Source organism: Octopus bimaculoides, chromosome 29, assembly GCF_046866305.1.
Source record: "Octopus bimaculoides isolate indiv1 chromosome 29, ASM4686630v1, whole genome shotgun sequence".
In the NCBI taxonomy this organism is placed as follows: Eukaryota; Metazoa; Mollusca; class Cephalopoda; order Octopoda; family Octopodidae; genus Octopus; species Octopus bimaculoides.
In genome coordinates, this window is record NC_142956.1 from 6775283 (window position 1) to 6792782 (window position 17500).

General features: G+C 36.8%; 1 protein-coding gene across 1 annotated transcript in view; it reads right to left on the minus strand.

Moving 5' to 3' along the window:
• LOC106873888 (uncharacterized) overlaps positions 1–17500 on the minus strand; it is a 173194-nt gene that overhangs the window by 43077 nt on the left and 112617 nt on the right. The window contains exons 54-59 of the mRNA XM_089345360.1: positions 9202–9296; positions 8796–8848; positions 4403–4560; positions 2758–2872; positions 1598–1716; positions 792–886 (exon numbers count right to left, since the gene is read on the minus strand). Coding sequence (XP_089201486.1) covers positions 792–886; positions 1598–1716; positions 2758–2872; positions 4403–4560; positions 8796–8848; positions 9202–9296 — 635 coding nt within the window. The remainder of the gene's footprint in view (positions 1–791; positions 887–1597; positions 1717–2757; positions 2873–4402; positions 4561–8795; positions 8849–9201; positions 9297–17500) is intronic.

A 17500-nucleotide genomic window follows, 5' to 3' on the forward strand; every position in this document is an offset into this window, starting at 1 on the left:
CAAAATAATGACATTTTTTACCTTTATTCCTACCTCAGTTCATCTAATTGTCTATATATATGTGTGTGTGTGTGTGTGTGTGTGTGTATGTGTGTGTGTGTGTGTGTGTGTTTGTGTGTGTGTGTGTGTGTGTGTGTGTGCTCAAAACTAAACAGGCCTGAATGATATCACTAAAATACATTTATAATGTGTATATAGCCGCGTGGCGGATGAGAATTATTTCTGTAATGCAATAATTCTATTGTTGCATTCGCACGTTGAATTCCAACTGTTTAGAAACTATCTCGAGTAAAATTAAGGGCGCGAATGTCGCTTATCTCCACCTTGATCTCGAACGTCATGTAACAACCATCAACCAGGAGGCGTTAATCAGCCGGACTTTACCTGCTAGAAATAGAAACCCAAATGGTTTTAAATCAGAGCACAGTACTGGATTTCAAGAACCAAATGTAGGGCCGATTTTCCATTCCGGGATCATCCTCATTCCAAAATGTTATGATAGATATATGTAGAAAGAATGCAGACGGAGATATATGGATACCGGACAGACAGTAATTCCAGTTATGACAGCAGTCAAATAACTGGAAGAAGCAAATGAATACGTGCTTGTATCTATCTGAAGAGAGAGAGAGAGAGAGAGAGAGAGAGAGAGAGAGAGAGAGACAGACAGACAGACAGACAGACAGAGAGAGACAGAGACAGACAGAGAGAGAGAGAGAGAGAGAGAGAGAGAGAGAGAGAGAGAGAGAGTTAAACAGATTATGTGAGTCAAAGAAGACATGGCTACTCACAGCTCTAGATACGTTTTCAGCAGTTTTTATATCATCCTTGATGTTCTTAAATGTCGAATCGTAAATCAGATGAAATAGAAAGGAACTCGTCCAGCCTATAAAGAGATACAAAAATAATAACATAACATATCATTACAATTATAAACAAGTGTTAAAATAAAACTATAAAGATAAATATCTTTATAATGACAGCGTTGTGAGTTGTATAGAGGCATGAGAAACTTTCATCAGATTAATTTAGTTCATTTATAATTGGCAAACGCATGAACACGACGCAATTTCATATCCTTTGTTAATGGCAGCAGAGAAATGATAGGGTTGATAAAAGCCTGGAAAATGCGCGAATAAGATGGCAAATAGTATGCAAACAAAGGTCTCTGGTCTGCCGTACCTTCCTCTACAGTTACTAGACTTAGTCATTGTCTGTTACACCTAGGAGCAGCCGGACCTCCGTTGTAATCAGAATTCTTCGCAGGTTTTTGTTATTATTCATCGGATTTCGTATAGAGCCAAAGATTGTACTCAGAAACCTGGATGCACCCTGTTATATGTATGAATTGTTATCATCAGCTTAGAATGATTGTAGGTTTTCCCGGGACGACCCGATCATATATACATGTAAAAAGTGGATGCAGCGAAGATATGCAAAGCGCATGCTCCGATAAGTGACTTGACATGAATACACACGTATTCAAACACATGCGCATAAAGTGGTCGTAACGAAATTCAAATATTTCACATATACATATCCACCTCCTGTTCTCCCTGCTACTACTCCTACTGTATCTGTATTTCGAAATACTCACGTGTAGGGTTATTTGGTTTTTCAGTGGTGCCCCCTGAAATGTAACACTGAGACATCTGTGGTTCTTGCCAAATGCCAGTAAATGGGGAACACTTTTGCATTTCTAGGTCTACCGCCGTGCTAGAGAAAGACGAAATAAATATAAAATATTATTAGACTTCATTATGCATTTGTATTTCATCAATCTCAGAGAAATTTAAGAACAATTATTAACTGGTTGGTGTATAAAATCACAATTTAGTAGAACGAAGATAACTACAAATCATTTTGTCAGTAATCTGTTATTTACTCCACTTAGTATCCTCAAAGCTGTTTGAAAAGATCTAACTAAACTTTAGAGTAAACAATTGAAACATCTGCCTTTATTTATTGTATTTTGCCATTAAGACATTTTTAACATAAGATGTCGGAACGATATGGTTGAGACTGTATTAAAGCACCATGGTATTACTCCTAGGTGAGTGAAGAAATCACCTAATCATATTTAGTCATCATCATCATCATCATCACCATCATCATCATCATCATCATCACAATCATCCACATCATCATCATCGGCAGCAGAGAAGGTTGCTTGTTTACTTATACCTGCATAGATTTGATAAATTGAACCTGTATAATTTGTGTTAAAACTTATGAAATTCAGACTCCAAGTGGAACATTTTATATGCTTAGCACTTGGGATAGCGTAGTAGAAGCGACACAAATGTCAATATGCTGAGTCAGGCTCCACGATGATCTGCTTTCTTCGCTCTCCACCCAATAGTAACCATATAGTGACAAAACGTGTTGTTCTACAGTAAATAATTACATTGAATAAATAACGTTACCCTGAATTCAATAGAATTAGCTGCATTTAGTTATGTGTATCCTCCCTTACATTTCTTTTGTTAAATGAAAGTCCAGGCAATTGAATCTTCACAACAAATGTTATAAAACTTTTTTCTAATATTCGGGAGAAAGCAAGTCTTTCTCGATTCACCATGACAAAAATTATGTCACATCCTGCGTAAGATATAAAACCGCAGTGTTAAATGTTTTGATCAGACACACATTAGTTCTCTCGTCTTAATCTATTTAGATGTATTATTTACTTTGGCATAGAACACTCGCTCAATGAAAGATCGAAATTTGGGAAGAAGTAAAACAATACAAACGAACCAATGCCTTGTTGATGTATTTGCACCACAGGGGATGGCCACATTAGTTCCTACTTTTGTCATTGGCCAGTAGAAAGTATGACTGTTCGTTGATGTCGTGTTTTCATTACAAACCACTGAAAAAGAAAGAAAACGCTTATATGAAATATTTACTAGGGAATTCGTTGGTGTGGTTTATATACTGGAAAATACATGTACAATAATAATGGTGAGTAGTGGTAATAGTGTTGTTTGTAGTAGTAGTAGTAGTAGTAGTAGTAGTAGTAGTAGTAGTAGTAGTAGTAGTAGTAGAATAGTCTGGAAATGCTAGTTTCTTTCAGGACTATGCTATATAATGATTTCGTAGAATATTTTGTGACATAGACGCATACAGAGGTAAAAATCGCTGATTATGTAACTAAACGCACTTTATAATTATTATGTAATCATTTTAGGATAAATCGGGCTTAAACTAAATAAACTATTAAACAATTCCCTCTTAGGTGCTTCCCTAATTCCAAAGTTGCCGACAAAACGCATTGTGATCAGTGGTGTATAACAACCTCCGATTCTCTGTTCAAAACAAAGATATGCATACATACATACATACATACATACATACATACATTTATATACACATATATCTATGCGTATGTGTTTATATTTTTATACATCGTCGCGCAATATTACATGCAAAGCGAATGACACGTCTAAATGAAGCTATTGTTTTGCAGCGACTACTCAACTGATATCGGTGCTTAAATTTATTGGTAAAAAACGGAACTATGTATAGTGAAAGACCGTATATCATTATAGGGTAGTGTGAAGATTTTTCCTAGAATTGGTGTTAACTAAGTGTGAACTTGTAACTGTTTTGTGAGTATCGTTGATCCTCTAGTTCAGATATATACTATTCCATGTTGCCAAATGAACTTTTGATTGTGAGGGGATCTTCCAAACATTTCGTTTTTTGAATTTATGAAGGCAAAGGCACATATAAATTGTTCAGGTGTGCAGAGCCAGCTTCTACTTTATTTCAGATATGTTATAATATTCCTGCAACTGCCAAATGACTCTGTACGGCACTGTTTCCTAGTTTCATAGCCATGTATGAGTGGTTAATGACGTAACATCGATAGCGACTCTGACAGAATTAATTAAGAATGAATAGATATGTCGTTGCTTAGAACCTTGCTGTTCTGCATGCTTCTACATCCCGATGTCTGTTAGCCAGACAATAAGGTTCATCAAAATGTCTCCTTGAACGGGTGTCATTTCTTTTACCGAAACACACCATCTAAAGACAAGATGTGTTTCCCGATGATAAATATTAACAACACTCAAATATTCACGTTTGAAATTGCCAGACTGTATTACCAATGAATGAAGTCATGAATGAATTTGGGAGTGCACCCAAAACACATTACAAAACACATTATTGACTTGTGAAAAAGGGTGAAAATGAGTGTTGGTGTGTATTTTGGTTGGGTGTGTTGTGTATGAGTGTGCATTTGTATCTGTGTGTGTTTGTATTTCTGTTTTTGTGAGTATCCTTCATAGTTTTACATTATTATGAGGCTGACGACGGCATTGACGTCATCGTAGATGATAATGGTGATGATAGTCATTGTGATGGCCATAAAAATGGAAAGGAAAGTAGTACTTACTTTCACCAATCAACTCCATCTTATCTTTCTGAATTCCCAAATTACGTAATGTCTCTGATGTGTTAAAAGTTTCAGAAATTTGTTTGAAAACTTCATCTTTAGTAACATTATTTGGTACTAAACAATTAATACTAAATACGTCTTGTTGTCCCTCTAATCTGAAATAGAATATTAAAAAGCGATTAACATAATTCTTTTCAACAATGCCTTCACGAATATTTTATGAATCGAATTTTATGAACCTAAATTCTAGCGCTTTGTGGCACTGCTTCACTTGACAAACTTTCATTTAACAGAAAAAGATATCAATGTGTAGGATCTGATGTCTGTCAGATAGTAGATTCTTTCCTTTGGGAGACATTCTAACAGTAACATATTAACTACTAATTTCAATAGAACCGTATAGGCCATTGCTCCCTGTTGGGTGTATGGCAGTTCCTGTGTTACAAATAAGGATATACAGGAATGCAGGTATGTGAGTTTTTGTTGTGTACGAGTTTGTGCGTCTTAATGTATAAATGTATGTGATGTAGAAATTACTAACATGCACATTTTAACAGGTAACGATCTATTTGAAATACAATTTATGACGTACGATATATTGCAAACATCTATTCTCATTGATAAGTGGATTTTCTGCTAGAAGATTCTTCACTGCAATGCCGCGTCCGCAAAGTCAAGTGATTTCCATCTTCATTGATCTCCACCTTGACAAACACTCTGCTGCTAGAGATTGCCACTACTCATCTCCGAACAAACGATATATAGAACATCAGTGCGGGAATAAACACTTGTGCCGTGATTTATGCCAGTCAGATTGTGAAAATATGCATTGCTAATATATATAATCTCTTATTCTCTTACATGCTTCAATCATTTTCTGAAGTCATGATAGAGCACCGCCTATAGTCGAACAATTAGATCCCAGGAGTTATTCCTTGTAGAATATATTTGATCATCTATTTCGCCAAATCGATCAGTTATGTGGACATCAGCACACCAAGATGGGTTGTCAAGTCTAGTGGGTGTCTACACAAGAAAACTGTTAAGCAAGGGACTGAACCTCGAATCATGTGTTTAGGAAGACAGTTTCTTACGATACAACCACACTTGTGCCTGTATATTTATCTCTCTCTGTATTTCTCTTTCTCATTCTCTCTTTCTATCTCTCTCTTTCTCACTTTCTCTCTCTCTGTATATATATATATATATATATATATATATATATATATATATATATATATATATATATATATATATATATATATATATATATATATATATATATATATATATATATATACATCTCTCGGCCTTAGATATAAAAGGATTTCATATAACTAGTCTATAAATTAAAACTGACCCCATAAAAAACAGTGACAAGCAAAATTCTGTAAGAATTCTTTCTTCCTGATACCTTACTAGATTCTAAGCTGAAGAGAAGGCAGCATGTTCTTTGTCTATCTCCTTAATTTCTTGTACATTTTAGGTAAATGTATACTAATGTGTCCATCTGTTTTAATTTAATTAAATTCTATGTCTTTCTGCAGCTGAAAATTGCTCGGCATTTAAATTGATGTAATGATTGCATTGTTCAATTAAATAGAGTTGCGTGAAGCGATCATAGTACGTTACTTTTGGATATTCTTGTTGCTTATTTTTATTTTTGAAATTTTGAATTTGATCCCTGAAGAGTACAAAAACGGAAACTCTGCAGCCGAAGTGACTCGAAACATACACTCAGTTTACGGGAAAATATGCTTGAATGACAGAACTTGCAGGAGATGGTTTGCAAAATTCAGAAGTGGAGATTTCAGCCTCGAAAATGAAACTCGAATAAGATGTCAAGTTGAGTTTGATGATAAGCTTCTTGAGGCATTACATGAAGAATATCCTGCATTATCAGATTACGAATTGGCAATAAAGCTTAGTTCAAACCATACAAATGTTCATCGTCATCTTCAACAACTTGGAAAGGTTCCTTAACTTGGTAAATTTGTGTCTCATGACTTGTCCTAAAGCAAACGGAGAACCCGAATTGACACCTGCTCTTCTCTCCACTCTCGCGATCTCATTTCACCCTTTTTGGATAAACTTGTGACTGATGACAAAAATGGATCTTCTATCTAAATGTTAAACCTCGAAAACAGTGGCTTGCTAAAATGGAAAAAGCTCATTCCCAACCGAGAAGGGAACTTCATGTGAAAAAGATTCTTCTCTCTATCTAGTAGGATTGCAAAGAAATAATTCACGTTTAATTTCTACCACCTAATGAAGCAATCAATGCACAATTCTACTGTCAGCAAATAGAGTATTTGAACCAAACTTTGAAAAAAAAAATGACCCGCTTTAGTGAATTGAAAACGAGTGATGTTTCATCAGGAAAACGCGTGACCCCACATAGCAAAGATAACATCACAGAAAATCGAAGATTTTTGTTGGGAAAAATTCTCGTCCACCATATTCTCCCGACATTGCTCTATTGCTCCATTAGACGAAAATTTGTTTCCAATTTAAAGAATCATTTGGGGGACATAACTTTCAGAAGCCAGGAGAATGTTGAAACTGACATTTCAGAGTTCCTCGCTTTGAAACCAAAAACGTTTTACATTGATGGAATTAAAAAAGCTTGTAAACAGATGGAAGGAAGTCATAGATAATCAGGGAAAGTATATTGGTGATTAAATTTTAATTAACTATAACATATGATCACTTGTTTTCTTTCTTCAAAATTCAAACAGAACATGTGGGATGACCTCACACACACACACACACACACACACACACACACACACACACACACACACACACATATATATATATATATATATATATATATATATATATATATATATATATATACAATTAAACCTTGGGAGAGGCATTATGCCGGTAATAAACACACGCACTGGTTCAGTCCTTTATTAATTTATATAGTTTTTTGTTAAATTATTTCATTGCACTCTTGCAATCTCTTCAGTAACTTGTCTCTCCACTTCCATGTATTTTGAATATATGATCTGGTGTTGTTTTGGCGTTGTTTCGAAACTGTTTGGTATGAGCATGTGAGTGTGTGCAAGCTCGTATGTGTGCACGCACTTATGTGTTCGTGCTTATATGTAAGTATGTGCGTCCATATGTGTGTTTGTAACAATTTCGTTTATATCAGATCAAATAGAGACTTTTTAATTAATTTATTTACGTTCATATTCCGCATCATATGTGTGAACAACACATGCAACCACGGGCAATTGTAAGGCCCTCATCTACGTGTATTTGGTGTTTAAAATTGGTTGCGTTTCAGTTATGAGGACCGACTCCTGTATTTGTCGCAAAGATGCGTCACCGGGGTGTCTAGACAGGATTTCTATGTTAATTCTGTCCAGTACACCACCATGTTGTTCTTTGGCATGCTGGTAGAGCACCGAGGTTTGTTTTTGATTATTATAGTCCCTCCAATGTTCGTTTACACGCTCAGCCAAACTTCTTGCCGTCTCACCTATGTATGTGGTGTTTCTGTTTTTACACTCACCATCCATACAGCTTATTTTGTAGACTACATTTCTGGCTTTGCAGTTGGCACCAGGACTATTTTTGCACACAATGCAACTCTCCTCAACACACCTTGTTCTTCTGAAGGGATATGTTTTACATATTATTGAAACGCAGCCAATTTTAAACACCAAATACACGTAGATGAGGGCCTTACAATTGCCCATGGTTGCATGTGTTGTTCACACATATGATGCGGAATATGAACGTAAATAAATTAATTAAAAAGTCTCTATCTGATCTGATATAAACGAAATTGTTACAAACACACATATGGTCGCACATACTTACATATAAGCACGAACACATAAGTGCGTGCACACATATGAGCGTGCACACATACGAGCTTGCACACACTCACATGCTCATACCAAACAGTTTCGAAACAACGCCAAAACAACGCCAGATCATATATTCAAAATAAATGGAAGTGGAGAGACAAGTTACTGAAGAGATTGCAAGAGTGCAATGAAATAATTTAACAAAAAACTATATAAATTAATAAAGGACTGAACCAGTGCGTGTGTTTATTACCGGCATAATGCCTCTCCCAAGGTTTAATTGTATTTCTTTCAACACACGTATCCACATCAAGAATCTTGCACACGAAATACACATACGAAATATATATATATATATATATATACATACATATGAGAGTTGATTTCCCTTTATACAATACACATGAACGGTTGATTGAATGTTTAAACTTCTGTATTATGTTTCAAACGTACACCATTCTTTTTGTAAATATTAATACATATCCAAAACTTAGATCCATGGCATATTTTGATCCCGTATACATCGAAATTTTAATAAACGTTGAATGTATTTTGCTTACCCACAATATTCAACTTCAAACACTCCTGTCAAGTTTGATAATTCATACTCCATCTGCAATAGTTATATATACATTATTGTTACGGAAATGAAAAAAGAGGACTCTATAATGAAGTAAGAGTACAGATTAATTTATTGCTAGCAGAGGCACCTGGCGTTGCCCGGGTATGAAAGTTGTTCATGTATACTAGAAGAATTAATCAGAATATGTCGTATGCAATTTGTTATCCTACTTACAAGCATAAGAATAAAGATATATATGTGTATGTGTCTGTGTCTGTGTGTGTGTATAGGTATATGTGTGTGTATCTATGTGAAGAGAAGAGAGAAAGGGAGAGAGAGAGTTAAACAGATTATGAGAGTCAGTTAAACAGATTATGAGAGTCAAAGATTACATAGCTACTCACAGCTCTAGATACGTTTTCAGCAGTTTTTATATCTTTTATGATATTCTTAAATGTCGAATTGTAAATCAGATGAAATAGAAAGGAATTCGTCCAGCCTATAAAAAGATGCATAAATAGAAGAGAATCATTATACATATAAATGAGACACAGGGTAGAGCTATACTGAGTGTTAAAATAAACATATAAACATAAATATCTCTATAATAACACTGTTGTGAGTTGTATAGAAAGTTTTATTTATGTATATGCCGACGGGCATATGGCGTAGCGGTTTAGAGCGCGGGCTACTAACCCCAAGATTACGAGTTCGATTCACGGTAGCCACCTGATTAATAATAATAATAATAATAATTATAATAATAATAATGATAGTAACATCGTTAGGAATGAGAACCCAGGTTCAAAAAAATTTCCCCAAGGCTGGAGGATATATCAGCCGAAACGTTGTGTTAACAACAAACAAGATGAGGACAAATATCCGTCAAATGTAAATAATGTAAATAACGTAAATAATCCCTCATCTCTCAAATATAGAACTATATATATATATATATATATATATATATATATATAATTGCATATATAGTTATAATGAAATAATATATATATATATATATATATATATATATATATATATATACACGCACACACACACACACACACATATATATATAGATATATTTTATATATATGATATTTATTATACAATACATATAGTGTATATATTCTTTTTCCTTTTATTCTTTTAATTGTTTCAGTCTTTTCACACCAGCCGTGCTCCAGCACTACTTTGAACGCTTTTGGTCGAACAAATCGGCCTTAGTACTTATTTTTAAAGCCTAACAGCCTAGTACTTATTTTATCAGTATCTTGTGCCGAACCGCTAACCTTCGGAGACGTAAATACACCAACATCGGTTATCAAGCAGCGATGGTGGATAAAGACACACACATACACGTATATATATATATATATATATATATATATATATATATATATATATATATATATATATATATATATATATATATATATATATATATATATATATGTATGTATATGTATATATACATACGACGTGCTTCTTTCGACATGCAATGCTTTACTCGACCCGAGGCAAAAATAGATAAACAGTTACCAGGCCAGTAACAAGTCACACAAGTAAAAAGGGCGTAATACTTTGTTTTTAAGGGTAGAAACTTTCGTGTTTATGTGAAATATTTTGTAAAATATGTATAAATAAACAAATGGAGTTAAACGCAGTTGTTATTCCAATTCTATTACTTCCGACACATGTTTCAAATATATCATTGGTATTATTCCAAGGGAATGAAATGATGTACAACAATTTAATCTTCTGTCCAGGGAAATGAAGGGATTAACTCGTCAATAAGACATTTTAACAGAATATGAGGGATATGAATAGAGATGAACTGAAAGCGATTAGGTTTGTTTTTTTAATACGTTAGAGGACCTTGGGCAAGTGTCTTCTACTATAGGCACGGGCCGACCAAGTCTTGTGAGTGGATTTGGTAGACGGAAACTGAAAGAAGCCCGTCGTATATATATATATATATATATATATATATATATATATATATATATATATATATATATATATATATATATATATATATGGGGTGGTGTATGTGGGTGTATATATTTGTGTGCCTGTGTTTGTCTCCCCAACATCGCTTGACAACCGATGCTGGAGTGTTTATGTCCCCGTAACTTAGAAGTTTGGAACCATGTGCTTGGGAAGCAAGCTTCTTGCCACACAACCACGCCTGCGTCTATATCTTTATATATATATATATATATATATATATATATATATATATATTTACTTGGAGAATGGAGCAACAAATACAAGAAAAAGCATTTTCGTTGGACTAGATAGCCGTTGTTTTATTATGTGGAGCTTGTGAAATGAGTCAGTGTGGAGGTTTAGGTTATGTAATGAGTCATTTTGTATATTATGTCTTAGTCACTTACGTACGTTTCGATGCAGCCAGTAGTTTGGCCGATCTCTTCAGAGTTTTGAAGGGTATATTCGAAGTTTGTGGTGTGCGAAATGTAGGAGAAGTAATTATTGGGTGTAATATATGTGGTGGTGTGATAGTGGTGATAGGTAAATACAGCCTTACGTTTTAGTTGTTGCGTTGGTCTTCTTGTAAGGGGATATAGGGTGGGTGCTATTTAAGAACATTGTTCCAGTTTTAGTCAAGTGCATCTCCACGTGATGTTTGTGATTGCTGGATGCGCTGTGTTTTTATAGCACCGGCGGTGTTAGTACAGGGAAGCAACCCTAAATTTAGGTGAAAAGGAGGATAACTTTTGTCTTATTCATATCTACTTAGAAGTAAAGCTATTTTATGCATATTTAGTTTTGCTTAGGAGGTGTAATGTATTATATATTTAATTATACTTAGAGAATGAGTATTTAGTAGCGTGAAGACAGATTAGACTAGATTCATATCTCCTGTTTAATAATTCGTTCTTAGCTGCTAGGATTTCGAGCCATTCTGTTGCACAGAGATTGCACCGTCTGTTAGTTGGGTTATAGGAATTAGCTACTTTTAGTATGTGCCACTTTAGTTTATATTCTATCTTATTGTCGCTTAGTTCCCAGATATACCTACTAAGCCCTGTAGAATTTACCTTATTTCTGTTTTTAAAACTCGCTAGGTGCTCATTATATCTTAAACGTATTTGGTTACTCGTTCCCCCAATGTAAGATTTAGTGTGGCTATTTGTTTGTACATCACATTGGTAAACTATATTATCTGCCTTGCACCTATTGGAGAAATTGCATTTATTCCTATCTCTACAGCCACATAGGTTATGAGGGGTGTCTATGTATGTGTGTTGTTGTGTGGCGCTATTGTTTTTTCGGTGTGCATCCCTCCTAGTAAGGGGTGTTGGCCTAGGGTTGGATTTATTCCTATTGTTTAGAGGGTTGTTGATTTGTTTGTTCGTGGTGTTTCTAACTGTATAGAATGCGTCTAAATTCTTATTATTAAAAGATGCTATTATGGTAGCTAAGTTACATGTTAGGCTGTGGCCTATTCTTATTTTGTTCTTAAATATTTCTGCGTATTTATTGTTCACATTGAGGTGTTTATCTATTATGTTCACTAGTGAGCGGACTATATTGGTTTTGAGGCCCATGTTATAGGGAATGATTAACCAGGTCGTATCCTTATTATTTTTGCTGCTATTACGGCCATATCTGGTATAGAAGCTACCATCATAACTGGGGAGGCTGGTGAATTTTTCTCTCCGGCTGTCTAATTTATTTTTATATTTGGGTTTATTTTTAATATGTGTCTTTTCATTATTTTCCCTGCTAATATTGTTAGGTTTTAGTGGGCTCGATCTATGGTTCCTTTTAGTCTGCTGGGTTTCCCTGTAATTTAAGCTAAACTTATCGTTGTATTGCTTAATGTTGGTTCTGTTCAGGTGGTTATCGTATTTCTGCTTCGTCTCGTTGTTAGCCTTAATCGTCCTTTTAATATTATTGGTATTTGTATTTATATTCTTGTTGGTATTTTTGGTGTTATGTGGTTTGGTATTGGGCCGTGTTGTATTTCTATTACATGTGTTATGTTTATCTTTGTCATTCATATCGTTAGTGTGGTTTCCATCGGTGTTGGGTGCGTCAGTAGTGTGCGTGTTTCTAGCGTTTGGGTTCCTTATAGTTGGGTCTTTTTTATGGTTATTGGAATCGATGAATTTAATTTTATGGTTAAATCCTGCCTTATGTAGTGCGCTATTGTAGGTTTCCTTATGCTTATTAAAGATAGCTTGGTTAGAGGAGAGGCGTGATATCCTATTGCTTATACTATGTGCTAAGCCCCTCTTGAGGAATAGTGGGTGGTTGCTGGATGCGTTTATGTATTTTAGGTTAGTATTAGGCTTTATGTATGGTTCATGTAGTCCTGTGGCTAGGTTGCAATTGGCGTCTAAGTAGTTTATGGATGTGTGTTCGTTTTCTATAGAAATGGCTAGTTCAAATCTTTTGAAGAATTTATGCACGTTCTTCTTGATGAGCTCTAGTTTCCTATTCGAGGGATTTTTAATTACAAAAAGTGCATCGTCCCTGTATAATCCCCCTTCCAGGTCTGGGAATTCCTCCTGTATGTAGGAGAGCAGATAAATGCTTACTAAGTCACTTATCTGAGCTGAGTCCGGGGCTCCCATGGTGATATCGAAGGAGTTAGGGGAGTCTTTACGGGCCCAGAGCTTGTTATCGAACCTTATAATAGATTTTCTAGCTTCGAGTATTACATTAATTTCTTTCTTAGTTAGTTGTGAATTATTTTTAGCATATATTAGGGCACTATTTAATATATATATATATATATATATATATATATATATATATATATACACATATATGTATATATATACATACACATATATATATATATATACATACATACATATATATATATATGTATATATATATATATATATATATATATATATATATATATATATATGTATATATACACATTTAGTATACCGGAGTAAGCACATAAACGTGAAACAAGGTGGAAATAAGAGTACTCAAATACCAGAGGTAGAGTAATATGCTTTATCAAAAAGCAGTAGAAATATCACAAAACTGTTACTAAAACTCTGAGTAACAGTTTTTGTGATATATCTACTGTTTTTCAATAAAACATTTAATATATATATATATATATTTACACATACATATATATAAATATATTCACATACACACACATGCATATACGTACATACGTAAATATGTATACATATACATGCACACACACATATATATAATATATATATATGTATGCTGCCGTAGTCTCCTTTAGAGAGACTTAGAAATATTAATAACTCTATTTCTGAAAACCAGTGGATAGATTCCACTGAAATTAGATAAATAACCTTCGAGCAGATAGTCAGCAGCGCCGCCTGGCTAAGGCTTGGCTACTCTGCATTGACAAGGGGCAACACCCTGAAACTAGTCTAGTCTGCAGATGCCAAACCAGCAGGGGGACACTGCTGACCTCCCCTGTTCGAAGGTTATAAAGGACACAGGTTCGTGTGTCACATAGCTAGCTAGAGGCGATGGCTTCTTGGAGCTAATTCACGGCAGCTTTCGTCCTAATTTTGGGACTGCCATGTTGGCTTGGCGATAACTATTAATTTCCAGTACCGCTGCCGTAGTCTCCTTTAGAGAGACTTAGAAATATTAATAACTCTATTTCTGAAAACCAGTGGATAGATTCCACTGAAATTAGATAAATAACCTTCGAGCAGATAGTCAGCAGCGCCGCCTGGCTAAGGCTTGGCTACTCTGCATTGACAAGGGGCAACACCCTGAAACTAGTCTAGTCTGCAGATGCCAAACCAGCAGGGGGACACTGCTGACCTCCCCTGTTCGAAGGTTATAAAGGACACAGGTTCGTGTGTCACATAGCTAGCTAGAGGCGATGGCTTCTTGGAGCTAATTCACGGCAGCTTTCGTCCTAATTTTGGGACTGCCATGTTGGCTTGGCGATAACTATTAATTTCCAGTACCGCTGCCGTAGTCTCCTTTAGAGAGACTTAGAAATATTAATAACTCTATTTCTGAAAACCAGTGGATAGATTCCACTGAAATTAGATAAATAACCTTCGAGCAGATAGTCAGCAGCGCCGCCTGGCTAAGGCTTGGCTACTCTGCATTGACAAGGGGCAACACCCTGAAACTAGTCTAGTCTGCAGATGCCAAACCAGCAGGGGGACACTGCTGACCTCCCCTGTTCGAAGGTTATAAAGGACACAGGTTCGTGTGTCACATAGCTAGCTAGAGGCGATGGCTTCTTGGAGCTAATTCACGGCAGCTTTCGTCCTAATTTTGGGACTGCCATGTTGGCTTGGCGATAACTATTAATTTCCAGTACCGCTGCCGTAGTCTCCTTTAGAGAGACTTAGAAATATTAATAACTCTATTTCTGAAAACCAGTGGATAGATTCCACTGAAATTAGATAAATAACCTTCGAGCAGATAGTCAGCAGCGCCGCCTGGCTAAGGCTTGGCTACTCTGCATTGACAAGGGGCAACACCCTGAAACTAGTCTAGTCTGCAGATGCCAAACCAGCAGGGGGACACTGCTGACCTCCCCTGTTCGAAGGTTATAAAGGACACAGGTTCGTGTGTCACATAGCTAGCTAGAGGCGATGGCTTCTTGGAGCTAATTCACGGCAGCTTTCGTCCTAATTTTGGGACTGCCATGTTGGCTTGGCGATAACTATTAATTTCCAGTACCGCTGCCGTAGTCTCCTTTAGAGAGACTTAGAAATATTAATAACTCTATTTCTGAAAACCAGTGGATAGATTCCACTGAAATTAGATAAATAACCTTCGAGCAGATAGTCAGCAGCGCCGCCTGGCTAAGGCTTGGCTACTCTGCATTGACAAGGGGCAACACCCTGAAACTAGTCTAGTCTGCAGATGCCAAACCAGCAGGGGGACACTGCTGACCTCCCCTGTTCGAAGGTTATAAAGGACACAGGTTCGTGTGTCACATAGCTAGCTAGAGGCGATGGCTTCTTGGAGCTAATTCACGGCAGCTTTCGTCCTAATTTTGGGACTGCCATGTTGGCTTGGCGATAACTATTAATTTCCAGTACCGCTGCCGTAGTCTCCTTTAGAGAGACTTAGAAATATTAATAACTCTATTTCTGAAAACCAGTGGATAGATTCCACTGAAATTAGATAAATAACCTTCGAGCAGATAGTCAGCAGCGCCGCCTGGCTAAGGCTTGGCTACTCTGCATTGACAAGGGGCAACACCCTGAAACTAGTCTAGTCTGCAGATGCCAAACCAGCAGGGGGACACTGCTGACCTCCCCTGTTCGAAGGTTATAAAGGACACAGGTTCGTGTGTCACATAGCTAGCTAGAGGCGATGGCTTCTTGGAGCTAATTCACGGCAGCTTTCGTCCTAATTTTGGGACTGCCATGTTGGCTTGGCGATAACTATTAATTTCCAGTACCGCTGCCGTAGTCTCCTTTAGAGAGACTTAGAAATATTAATAACTCTATTTCTGAAAACCAGTGGATAGATTCCACTGAAATTAGATAAATAACCTTCGAGCAGATAGTCAGCAGCGCCGCCTGGCTAAGGCTTGGCTACTCTGCATTGACAAGGGGCAACACCCTGAAACTAGTCTAGTCTGCAGATGCCAAACCAGCAGGGGGACACTGCTGACCTCCCCTGTTCGAAGGTTATAAAGGACACAGGTTCGTGTGTCACATAGCTAGCTAGAGGCGATGGCTTCTTGGAGCTAATTCACGGCAGCTTTCGTCCTAATTTTGGGACTGCCATGTTGGCTTGGCGATAACTATTAATTTCCAGTACCGCTGCCGTAGTCTCCTTTAGAGAGACTTAGAAATATTAATAACTCTATTTCTGAAAACCAGTGGATAGATTCCACTGAAATTAGATAAATAACCTTCGAGCAGATAGTCAGCAGCGCCGCCTGGCTAAGGCTTGGCTACTCTGCATTGACAAGGGGCAACACCCTGAAACTAGTCTAGTCTGCAGATGCCAAACCAGCAGGGGGACACTGCTGACCTCCCCTGTTCGAAGGTTATAAAGGACACAGGTTCGTGTGTCACATAGCTAGCTAGAGGCGATGGCTTCTTGGAGCTAATTCACGGCAGCTTTCGTCCTAATTTTGGGACTGCCATGTTGGCTTGGCGATAACTATTAATTTCCAGTACCGCTGCCGTAGTCTCCTTTAGAGAGACTTAGAAATATTAATAACTCTATTTCTGAAAACCAGTGGATAGATTCCACTGAAATTAGATAAATAACCTTCGAGCAGATAGTCAGCAGCGCCGCCTGGCTAAGGCTTGGCTACTCTGCATTGACAAGGGGCAACACCCTGAAACTAGTCTAGTCTGCAGATGCCAAACCAGCAGGGGGACACTGCTGACCTCCCCTGTTCGAAGGTTATAAAGGACACAGGTTCGTGTGTCACATAGCTAGCTAGAGGCGATGGCTTCTTGGAGCTAATTCACGGCAGCTTTCGTCCTAATTTTGGGACTGCCATGTTGGCTTGGCGATAACTATTAATTTCCAGTACCGCTGCCGTAGTCTCCTTTAGAGAGACTTAGAAATATTAATAACTCTATTTCTGAAAACCAGTGGATAGATTCCACTGAAATTAGATAAATAACCTTCGAGCAGATAGTCAGCAGCGCCGCCTGGCTAAGGCTTGGCTACTCTGCATTGACAAGGGGCAACACCCTGAAACTAGTCTAGTCTGCAGAT